The sequence below is a fragment of the Rhinopithecus bieti genome, unplaced genomic scaffold, assembly GCF_001698545.2.
Source record: "Rhinopithecus bieti isolate Rb0 unplaced genomic scaffold, ASM169854v2 scaffold_33374, whole genome shotgun sequence".
NCBI classification, from domain to species: Eukaryota; Metazoa; Chordata; class Mammalia; order Primates; family Cercopithecidae; genus Rhinopithecus; species Rhinopithecus bieti.
Window position 1 is genome coordinate 658,190 of NW_016814428.1, and position 12,288 is coordinate 670,477.

Below are 12,288 nucleotides of genomic sequence, written 5' to 3' on the forward strand. Positions count from 1 at the left end.
TCTCCTCCCAGGTCCAAGTGATTCTCCTGCCTCAGCCTCCCGAGTGGCTGGGATTACAGGCGCTTGCCACATGCGCGGCTAATTTCTATATTTTCAGTAGAGACAGGGTTTCACCATTTGGCCAGGTTGGTCTTGACCTCAAATCATCCACCCATCTCGGCCTCCCAAAGTGCTGCGATTGCAGGCGTAAGACACCACAATTGGCCTAAAAGGAAGGTATTAATATTTTTTTAACTCTAACTTTTTTTTAGGTTTGTCTTTTAGTTATGTGAAAAATTTACACGTGGGAAATGTCACTCCAATAATACTGGATAAATAATTCGTTAGTGGTGTTAACTGGAGGGGAAGAGCTGGGGAGAAAGGGTGGAGATGGGAGTGTCAATAAGAAAACAGTTCCTCACGGGCGACCTTCACCCAGTTCTCCTCCAGCATTTCTATTTCCTCAATAATTATTCCCTTTCTTTATTCTGCTCACTGACCCCTTCCCTCTCACACATATATCCAGACACTCATACACACACTGTTTTCTGAAGAACTGAAGGTGGGGTCATCCCGCCCTTCCAGGCTCAGCCCAAGGCCTGTCTCCCATCTCCTCCTCACTGAATTCCTGCAGTAATTATATAATTTAATGACATACTTCAGAGCTTAATTTTCCACTCTAGATTTGCTATGCATGTAAAAAATTTTGCCCAACAACACAACAAGTATCTTGTAATCAAGAAAGAGATCTTATACTTGTGGGGTTTTTTCCTATTAGTAATAACCACTGCAGTTAAGAACACAAAGATTGCTGGCCACGGTGGCTCAGGCCTGTCATCCCAGCACTTTGGGAGGCCGAGGCAGGCGGATCACCTGAGGTCAGCAGTTTGAGACCAGCCTGGCAAACATGGTGAAACCCCATCTCTACTCAAAATACAAAAATTAGCCAGGCGTGGTGGCGGGCACCTGTAATCCCAGCTACTAGGGAGGTTGAGGTGGGAGAATAACTTGAACCCAGGACCAGAGGTTGCAGTGAGCTGAGATTGTGCCACTGCACTCCAGCCTGGATGTCAGAGCGAGACTCTGTCTCATAAAAAAAAGAACACACAGATGAACAGGTGGGAAATACTCTGAAACAGTATTATTTTCCATTCATCATTTTCCCTGACAGAGTAATCAACTTTGAATATATCCCCAACACCTGTCAGTTGTTTAATTTTTTCCTATAGTAAATATGCTGATTGAATTTCTCCTGGAGTCCTTTGAGAAGCAGACTAGTCCTGTGTTGTGTTTCAAGTCATCTAAGGAGAAAAAAGACACTGGAAATAGGGGGCAGAAATTCCAGGAAATTTTCAGTACAACTCTGAAATTGAATAAAACATTAATAACGTGGGGCCAGGCATGGTGGCTTACACCTGTAATCCCAACACTTTGAGAGGCCAAGCGGGGGTGGATCACTTGAGGTCAGGAGTTCGAGACCAGCCTGGCCAACATGGTGAAACCCCATCTCTACTAAAAAGACAAAAATTAGCCGAGGATAGTGGTGTGCGCCTGTAATTCCAGCTAACTGAGAAGCGGAGGCATGAGAATCGCTTGAACCTGGGAGGCAGGGGTTGCAGTGAGCAGAGATTGCACCACTGCACTTCAGCTTGGGTGACAGAGAGAGACTCCGTCTCAAAACAAAACAAAACAAAATTAATAACTTAGGACTCTATTCATATTTCAAAGAGATTTTGTTTTGTTTTGTTTTGTTTTAAGACAGGGTCTCACTCTGTTGCCCAGGCTGGAGTGCAGGGGCACAATCTCGGCTCACTGCAACCTCTGCCTTCTGGATTCGAGCAATCTTCCCACCTCAGCCTCCCAAGTAGCTGGGAATACAGGCAAGCACCACCATGCCCAGCTAATTTTGAGATGCTCTTTTTGAACATTGTTCAAGAGGCTATGCTTACTATGCTAAACTCAACACCCTGCATGGTAATGACCACTTAATGGTTATTAAGAACTTTCATTTTCTTCCTACTCAACACTCATTAAAAATCCATCCCCAGGGCCTTTTATACCTTGACAAAGATGACTTCAGTTACAAGCAAAATTTTGTAAGAGGCAAGCAATGGTATATCCATCATACCCTTTCAAAGCTGACCACTAACAAACTTCAAGCATCCGTCTGAGACAAACCTGCCTTATTGTATATTGAAGTCTTGCCCTCTCCCCATAGTTTTTGCAAAAATGGTTGATGTAGACTAGATTATCATGAGACAGAATGGACTTTGAAAGGCAGGACTCTCTTATTAGTGGGCTTAGAATTGAAGACATGACTTCTTAGTAATGAAACTGAAGGTAAGTACTTGTTTACACAACAAAAGAAAAAAGTTCTATACAGACTTCTGAATCATGTTTTAAAAAAAATAGTGATATTACTGTAACCCTTACCTTCCCCCACCTCCCCAGTATCTGCAGTCCATAATTTCGTTTTGTTTTGAGACAGAGTCTCACTTTGTTGCCCAGGCTGGAGTGCAGTGGCACAATCATCTCACTGCAACCTCTACCTCCTAGGTTCAAACTCTTCTCCTGCCTCAGTCTCCAAAGTAACTGAGATTACAGGTGTTTGCCACTACACCCAGCTACATTTTTTTATTTTTAGTACAGACGGGGCTTCACCATCTTGGCAAAGCTGGTCTTGAACTCCTGACCTGGTGATCCACCTGCCTTGGCCTCCCAAAGTGCTGGGATTACAGGCATGAGCCACCACGTCCAGCCAGGACCCTGCATTTTCATTTTGCACTGGGCACTGCAAATTACTTAGCCAGTCCTGCCTGTCATGGGGCAGGCATCCAAATTATTTGTCCAATATACCCATGAATGAATTAGTGGAAGCTGCCTTAGAAAACGGGTCAATAAGCCATGACTTACAGACCAAATCTGGCCTTCCACATGTTGTTGTAAATAAAGTTTTATTAAAACACAGCTCCAGCCAAGCACAGTGGCTCATGTCTGTAATCCTAACACTTTGGGAGGCCAAGGCGGGAGGATCACCTGAGGTCAGGAGTTCAAGACCAGCCTGGCCAACATGGCAAAACCCTGTCTCTACTAAAACTACAAAAATTAGCTTGGGAGGCCAAAGTGGGAGGATCACCTAAGGTCGGGAGTTCGAGACCAGCCTGACCAACATGGAGAAACCTCGTCTCTACTAAAAATACAAAATTAGCCCAGCGTAGTGGTGCATTCCTGTAATCCCAGCTACTTGGGAAGCTGAGGCAGGAGAATCACTTAAACCCAGGAGGCGGAGGTTGTGATGAGCCGAGATCATGCCATTGCACTCCAGCCTGGGCAACAAGAGCAAAACTCTGTCTCAAAAAAAAATTTAAAAATTAGCCGGGTGAGGTGGTGGGCACCTGTANGCCAAAGTGGGAGGATCACCTAAGGTCGGGAGTTCGAGACCAGCCTGACCAACATGGAGAAACCTCGTCTCTACTAAAATACAAAATTAGCCCAGCGTAGTGGTGCATTCCTGTAATCCCAGCTACTTGGGAAGCTGAGGCAGGAGAATCACTTAAACCCAGGAGGCGGAGGTTGTGATGAGCCGAGATCATGCCATTGCACTCCAGCCTGGGCAACAAGAGCAAAACTCTGTCTCAAAAAAAAATTTAAAAATTAGCCGGGTGAGGTGGTGGGCACCTGTAATCCCAGCTACTTGGGAGACTGAGGCAGGAGTATCACTTGAACCCAGGAGGCAGAGGTTGCAGTGAGCTGAGATCACACCACTGTACTCCAGCCTGGGTGACAGAGTGAGACTCCGTCTCAAAAAAAAAAAAACAACACAGCTCCATCCATTTGTGTCTTGTCTGTGGCACTTACACTTTACAACAGAAGAGTTGAGGAATACTGAAAGACTGTAGGGTCCACAAAATCTAAAATATTTACCGTCTGGCCTTTTACAGAGAAAGTTCACTGTCCCCTGCTTTAGTAAATTGTCTCTCCAAATTTTCTATCCAAATAACTGTAACAGCAGGAAAGGCAGGTGGCCTCATGAGACGAGGAGGGTAGCCTAAGCAGTAAGCCATAAACAATATATGTCTTAGGGTTTGTGTGTGTGAATTTTGCATCTGGGAGCCAAATATATTAATATATTAATAGAAAAATATTTTCTCGGCTAGGCACTGTGGATCACACCTATAATCCCAGCACTTTGGGAGGCCGAGGCAGGCAGATCACTTGAGGTCAGGAGTTCAAGACCAGCCTGGCCAACATGGTGAAGCCCTGTCTCTACCAAAAATACAAAAATTAGCCGGGCATGTTGGCATGAACCTGTAGTCCCAGCTACTCAGGAGACTGAGGTAGGAGAATCGCTTGAACCCGGGAGGCGGAGGTTGCAGTGAGCCGAGATTATGCCACTGCGCTCCAGCCTGGGTGACAGAGTGGGACTCCTTCTCAAAAAAAAAAAAAAAAATTCTCATTCTGAACTATGCTCCAGGGATGAGTCGTGTTTATCCTTTGACAACCCCTGTCTACAAGGATGAGTACACAGAAGTTATGGGCACCCCAGTTTGCAAACCATGCCTTCATTCGTCATCTTTGATATCCCTAGTGTAGAAGGAAGTCTCCTGCAGCATATCAGTGTCCACTGAGCTTTGACCCACACCAATCATTTCTTACCAGCCCAGAAAGTCCTGTTACGGAAGATCCAACAAGGACATTAAATACAGAATCTCCTGTGCACTTATTCTCAACTGAATGTACTAGGTTCATGCCCCATCACACTGAAAGACTAATGAGAGATCATATTCTTCCCCAAGCAGTTTCAGAAGCTACTGAGAGGCAGGATTTTCAGAGCCCAGTGATGCCTATAGGAAAGTTTTTAGAAGTGGGTGTTGGAAGAGGCCAGTTTCCTCATGATGGTCAATAGCATTCTATTTCTAACTTGAATGATTTTCAGTATCCCTTTTCACTGTTAAAATTTTAATTTGCCTTATTACTAGCAGTGATACAAGAAATACATTTTTTTTTTTTTTTTCGTTTTAATAGAGACAGTCTCACTGGTCTCAAACTCCTGGGCTCAAGCAATCCTCCCTCCTCGGTCTCCCAAAGTGCTGGCATGAGCCTCTAACCCTGGGCCCTTTCTCTTTTGGAGACAGGATCTCACTCTGTCACCCAGGCTGGAGTACAGTGGCACAATCACGGCTCCCTGGGACTACATGGGTGCACTACCACGCCCGGCTAATACTTTTTGTATTTTTCGAAGGGATGGGGTTTCGCCATGCTGCCCGGGCTGGTCTCAAACTTCCAGAGTCAAGCAAACCACACACCTTGGCCTCCCAAAGTGTTAAGATTACAGGCGTGAGCCACCGTGCCCGGTCAAGAAATACATTTCCTTAGTCAAGGTGCTGGCTGGATAGTTCCATATGCCACTGAGAGAATTTAGGGGCATTTGCCTCTGACATTTGTGCACATTCTTTCGTATCACAGTTTCTGGGGGAGCTTTCGTATCATAGGTTTAAAGGGAGTTTTCCTGGACACGTCAGGTTAAACAGAGAAAGTATTGGGGAAAACAAGGTATACCAGAAAGGGAGACTGAGAGAGACAAAGGCAGGCCCCAGGGATGAAATGAACCACAGAACCACAGTGAAGTTTCGGGTCTCTGGGAGAACCACTGGCTACTGTAACAAAACAATATCAAAAGAACAATTCATGAAGACATCAAGAAGTACTTATTCTGTCAGCCGGGCATGGTGGCTCATGCCTGTAATTCCAGTGCTTTGGGAGGCCGAGGCGGGCGGATCACCATGTCAGGAGATAGAGACCACCCTGGCTAACACGGTGAAAACCTGTCTCTATTAAAAATACAAAAAATGTTAGCCGGGCGTGCGGTAGCGGGAGCCTGTAGTCCCAGCTACTCAGGAGGCTGAGGCAGAAGAATGGTGTGAACCCGGGAGGCGGAGCTTGCAGTGAGCAGAGATGGCACCGCTGCACTCCAGACTGGGCGACAGAGTGAGACTCTGTCTCAAAAAAAAAAAAAGGGTACTTATTCTGGGGATTATTTAAGGAGTTGTGTGTGTGTGTGTGTGTGTGTGTGTGTGTGTGTGTTGGAAAGGGTAGTAGTTTTATCATTATGTCTTAAAATGAAATAATTCACGGGACCCAAAAGGGCAGAGACATCGGTAACACAGTTCAGCAAATACACAGCGTGCTGCTTCCTTACAGCTGTTGTTGGCAAAATGCCACACAAAAGTTATCAGCAGTTGACAATACTCACCACAAAAAAAACACACAAAAAAAATGAGTGATAGAAACTCAGAAGTAACAATCCTGGTGAGGAGTAAATACAAGTCTCACTGGTGTTTTTAGGAGACCTGTGGGAAGGGCCAGTGGAGGTCAGCCCTCTTGGGACAATGGAACACCACAAAGGTCATTTCTCCCCCGATCCCAAAGCCCTCGACCTTACACTAACTACTGGCCAGCAGCTTAGATCAAGTCTCCGAGGAGGAAAGCGCTCATTAGTGTAACAGATCACCCTCAAACTGGACCTTAAACTGCCAAAATCATTACATGCTTATTACAATTCATTCAAGCCTCAGACAATAAAATTGATATAGACGGGGAAGGGGGCGTGGCAGGACCCACAGGTTCATAGTTGGGAGTCAGCAAAAGTCACCCTCACCCTCCACACCTCCATGAGACTACAATGAACAGGGATTTTTTTTTTTTTAGGGAAGAGAAGGGTGTACTCCTACTATTTCAAACTTAAATATATTCTGAATAAAAAATGGCTTTCCAGTTCTGTTTGGTAAGTTCTCTCAAGTCAGATTTTAAATCGTACACCCAAAAAAAAAACCTTGATTTTTTAGCATAAGTCTATCCTACTTTACATAAATAACACACATTATGAGAACAGAATTTGCAGCACAAAAAGATGGTGATTCACATTCCCAAAGCAATCACCATTTGAGTTTCTTTCAATGGATGGCTCTACTGTTTTGTTCACAACGTGCTTTTGAATCACCTCAACTTTTCAGAAGCACGTGGACTACATACATCAAAGTCCATTGTGTTTTTATTAAAAGTACCGCAAAGCATTTCAACTGTCCCCTATACACCCCCACAGCTATCTTGTTAAAGGCAAAATAAATACATAAATACATACATTAACAACATAATCCTCCTTCATCTGTTAACGTTGCCAACCATTCAACATACATCCTGCCTCATAAGCCTTTTTAAGCGCCCTGGGCTCTGCCCGTGGGATTCCTGAAGCGTGGTAGCCCTAACACTGTTTTCCAAGGTAGAGATTTCTAAAAGGTGAGATGGAGAAGTACACAATTGCTTCAAACAGTGTGATCCAGATACAAATACAGTCCCAACATGCACCAGATATGAAATCTCTGTGCCAGAAACCAGGGTCACTGGCACCATGGAATCAAGAACCATTTTCTGTGTGTAAAGTACTAGGTGCCTAGATCTACCACTAAGCACCTACCAGTTTCCTAGCATAAGAGTCAGCAAAAGTCAGGAATGAAGCACCAGGAAAGACAGGGAGTTACACAGTGAGCCTCAACAAAGATCTCAGAGCTGCTGGGCAAGGGCCGCCGATTCTTTCTTATGACTTGAAGGTAATAACAGAGAAGAGGTGATGGTTACTGAGCACTTACAACGGCAAAGCTGCTTGAAGCACCTTCACACCCATTCACTCATGGTACCTGTTAAACTTCGGGACAGTGATTATGAAACTTTTTGGATGCCTTTACACTCTTTTTTTTTTCTTTTTTCTTTTTTTTTTTTTTTGAAATGGAGTTTTGCTCTTGTTGCCCAGGCTGGAATGTGATGGCGTGATCTTGGCTTACTGCAATCTCCACCTCCCGGGTTCAGGCGATTCTCCTGCCTCAGCCTCCCAAGTAGCTAGGATTACAGGCATGAGCCACCACACCCAGCTAATTTTGGATTTTTAGTAGAGACAGGGTTTCTCCATGTTGGTCAGGCTGGTCTCGAACTCCCGACCTCAGGTGATCCGCCTGCCAATCCCAAAGACCTTTTTGTGTATGTAGGTTATATCCACTGATATTTATTGTATTTGAAATTAAAATGAAAAAATAGATATTAATATATTTTAAAACAATACAGCTTGGGCAACATAGGTAGGCTCCATTCTCTATAAAAAGTAAAAATTCCACTGGACCCAGTTGTTCATGCCTATAATCTCAGCATTTTGGGAGGAAAAGATGGGAAGATTGCATGAGTTCAGGAGTTCAAGACCAGCCCAGGCAACAAAGTAAGATCTAATTTATATAAAAATCAAAAAATTACCCGGGTGTGATGGCACACACCTGTGGTCCCAGTTACATGGAAGGCTGAGGTAGGAGGATGCCTTGAGCCCAGTAGGTTGAGGCTGCAGTGAGCCATGTTCATGCCACTGCACTCTACACTGTGTGACAGAACAAGCCTTGTCTCAAAAATAAAAACTTAGCTGGGCATGGTGGCATGTGCCTATAGTCCCAGTTACTCGGGAAGCTGAGGTAGGAGGGTTGCTGGAGCCAAGGAAGTTCAGTCTGCTGTGAGCCGTGATCACACCACTGCACTCAGCTTGGGTGACACAAAGACCCTGTCTCAAAAATAAATAAAAATAAAAAAACAAGAGTAAATCTATTACACATTAAACATAAATAACGTTTTTATGACCAATAACAATATTTTCCAAAACAAAATAATGGTGAAAAGCATGGCATTGTTTTACAATTTTGCAAATCTCCTTAATATCTAGGCTTATCAAAGACAGTTGGACTTTCCTATCTGCATCTGTGTTCAATCTGTTGTACTATCTCAGCTTATGTAGACGCAAGAAAACTTCACTGTAATCTTCTGAGAATGAGAATGAAATGGGAAAATGAATATCTTAGTATTGTTATGAAAATAGTTTTGACCTTGCAGACCTCCAGTAAAAGTCTTGGGGACTCCTGGGGGTACCCAGGCCATACTTTCAGAACCTCTGCCTTACGAGTTAGGAGATATTATCTCCATTTTTCAAATGGGCAAACTGAGACAGAGAGGTCAAGGAATCATCCAAAGCCACACTGCTAGAATAGCTCAGAGCAGATAAAATGCAATGAGCATAACAGACTTAACCTTGTTTGTTTGTTGCAAGGATTGAATGAGATCGTGAATATAAAGACCAGGACATCCTGCTTGGCTTATCACAAATGCCCAATAATATTAATGTTTCCCCACCAGGTGTGGTGGCTCACGCCTGTGATGCCAGCACTTTGGGAGGCTGACGCAGGTGGATCACGAGGTCAGGAGTTTGAGACCAGCCTGGCCAACATGGCAAAACCCTGTCTCTACTAAAAATACAAAAATTAGCCGGGCATGGTGGCAGGTGCCTGTAATCCCAGCTACTTAGGAGGCTGAGGCAGGAGAATTGTTTGAATTTGGGAGATGGAGGTTGCAGGGAGCCAAGATCACGCCACTGCACTCCAGCCTGGGTGATAGACCAAGACTCCTTCTTGAAGAAAATAATAATAATAATAATGCTTCCCATTTGGCAAAATCTGGTAGAAAAGCTGGAGAAACTTCCCACGTTTCTGATCAACTCATCACACATATGACACCAGCAAGAAAAAATAAAACTCCACCATAGGTATTTTCCAGAGGAGGAGCTTTTCCTCATAGACAAGACTTTGGCCCATTCCTCAGCACAAAAGCAGCCTTTGATGACTCAGAAAGGCAGGGCCTTATTCCAGCCTCCGTTAGGCAAATGACACTGGTGGACTGGGCATCTGTCACCTTGTTCCTTGGGAAACTTGAGCAAGCCAAGAAAGCTGCTCCATTATTTACAGCATTGTTTTTGCATCACGCTGTATTTACAAGGAACCCTCAACAGACAAAAATGACGCCGCTAGTGTGTGCAGCCAAACCTTTAGCGGGAACCAGCATCTGTGGTCTTGCTGGCCAGGTGCTCAGCTGTCCTTGTTAATCAACTTTCTTAGCCCACGTGGCCCACCCACTCCTGCCTCCGGTGGGCCCACAGGGTGCAGGTCACTCCCCTTCTGTGGATTTGGGAAGTGATCACACACTTGGGGAAGTGGGACTAGTGACTTTCAGACCACCACACTCTCAAAAGGCTGTCCCTAAACAGCAGGCAAGAGCAAGAGGAGCCTGAACTATCGCTTCCACCCAAGTGCAGTTCACCAGATCTCTCACCAGCAAGGCCGCTGCCGGCCTCAGCTTCCAACCTGACTCCCTATCCCCTGCCCTTACACACCCCAGTCCATTCTCCAACCACAGCCAAAGGGATCTCTTAAAAGTGCACACCAGGCCGGGTGCAGTGGCTCACGCCTGTAATCCCAGCACTTTGGGAGGCCGAGGCAGGCGGATCACCTGAGGTCAGGAGTTCGAGACCAGCCTGGCCAACATGGTGAAACCCCCGTCTCTACTAAAAATACAAAAATTAGCCGGGTGTGGTGGCGCACACCTGTAATCCCAGTTACTCGGGAGGCTGAGGCAGGAGAATCGCTTGAACCCAGGAGGCAGACATTGCAGTTAGCCCAGCTCACACCACTGCACTGCAGCCTGAGTGACAGAGTGAGATCCGTCTCAAAAAAAAAAAAAAGTGCACAACGGGTAAGGTCAGTTTTCTTGCTAAAACGTTCCCAAGGTTTCCCCTACTCAGTTGGAACCAAAACCAAACTCCTTATTTTTGGCCTATAAGAACCCGCTTCACCTGGCACATGCCCACCTCTCCTGCCACAAACAAGGCCTTCTCTCCCCCCACCCCCCGCTTTGCTCTCTCTAATCCACCTGTAGCGCCCCTCCAGGGCCTCCAGCAGCTAGAATGTCATGTCCTTGAAGAGGCTTTGCCAAATCAAAAATTGCCACTCCACCAGGTTGTATTTGAACTTCAGGGCGCTTCTTACTATAGAAGTTCTCTTCATTTTACTTGTATATTACATGTTTCCCTCCCTCCGCATACCCCTCCTAGAAGATAAGCTTCCTGGAGAGCAGGGGCTCCGCCTAGTCCCCCGCGACATCCCCGCGCCCAGCTCCGAGCCCGGCACAGACTAAGTACTCGGCCAACGCGGATCGAATGAATGAATGGAACCGCCGCGCCGCGTTGCCTCAGGAATCCCGGGCAAGCGATCCTGGCGCGCCCGCACCGTCCCGGGCGGCGGGTCCACCGGGGCGCACGCTTCGGGGTACCGGGCAGGACTCGGCCCGCACCCCCACCCGGCCGCGCGTCCGGCCCGGACGCTCCAGGTGCCTCCCCGGAGCGCGAGCGCCCCCACCGCCTACCCGGGCCGGCGGTTCCCCCGCACTCACCATGGTAGCTGCGCGGCCGCCGTCCCCGCCTTGCGAGCAAAGAGGGCTGGAGAAGCGAGGGCGAGAGGCGAGCGCAAGAGCCGGTGCGGCTGACAGGTGAGGCGCCCGGCTTAGACCATGGCTGCTTCCCACAATGCCCTCGCGCTGAAAGTTTTCAGACTCCTCCCAGCGCGGCTGCCCCCTCCCCGCCCGCTCCTCCCCGCTGCCTCCTCCCTGCGCACTCCTCCCCGCTCCCCCCCCTCCCTTCTCCTCATCTTCTTTCTTCCTTTCTCCTTCCTCCCCGCTTCTCCTTCTCCTCCTCCCTCCTTTCTGCCTCTCCTCTGTACCCCCTCCCCGCCCCTGCCTCGGCCGCAGTTGCTCCCGCCCAGCGCGGCCGCACCTGGGGAGAACGCACCTGCGCGCGAGCGCGCCTCTACCCCGACAGCCCGTAGCTAGGAGCAGGTGGACAGGCTAGAGCTCGTGGCCCGCTAGGAACTCCCTGCGCGGAGAACTCTGGGGACCTTTCCCGATTCTGCCGCACGATTGTGTCCCGTATTCCTTCCACAAACGTTTATCAGACCTGACAAAGATACTTCCGATACACTCGCAGAGAAGGGCGGAAGGCTGTCGTATCCTGAGCCTCCTAGGGAGGGAGCAGTTGGCAGAGAAGGAACTAGAAGCGATTTCTTATCCCCTTCTGCCCCCATTTCACTTTTTAAAAAGTAAGCTCTGCAGTCTAAGGGCAAAGATCATTTTAAGCAGGACTTTATTTATTTGTTTATTTAGAGACGGAGTCTCGCTCTGTCGCCCACTCTAGAGTGCAGTGGGGCGATCTCGGCTCCCTGCAACCTCCGCCTCCTGCATTCAGGGTGATCCACCCGCCTCGGCCTCCCAAACTGCTGGGATGACAGGCGTGAGCCACTGCTCCCGGCAGCACGCCCTCCTTTTAAGAAGTCGCTCCTGGCTGGGCGCGGTGGCTCACGCCTGTCATCCCAGCACTTTGGGAGGCCGAGGCGGGCGGGTCAC

The 12,288-nt window shown here is 47.4% G+C and overlaps 1 protein-coding gene across 1 annotated transcript in view; it reads right to left on the minus strand.

The window, feature by feature from the left end:
• The window catches only part of AP1S3 (adaptor related protein complex 1 subunit sigma 3), an 83,808-nt gene extending 72,251 nt beyond the window's left edge, over positions 1 to 11,557 (minus strand). Inside the window, exon 1 of the mRNA XM_017850277.1 lies at positions 11,284 to 11,557. Within this exon, the coding sequence (XP_017705766.1) occupies positions 11,284 to 11,286 (3 nt within the window). The 5' untranslated portion in view covers positions 11,287 to 11,557. The remainder of the gene's footprint in view (positions 1 to 11,283) is intronic.
• Positions 11,558 to 12,288: the final 731 nt, after the last annotated feature.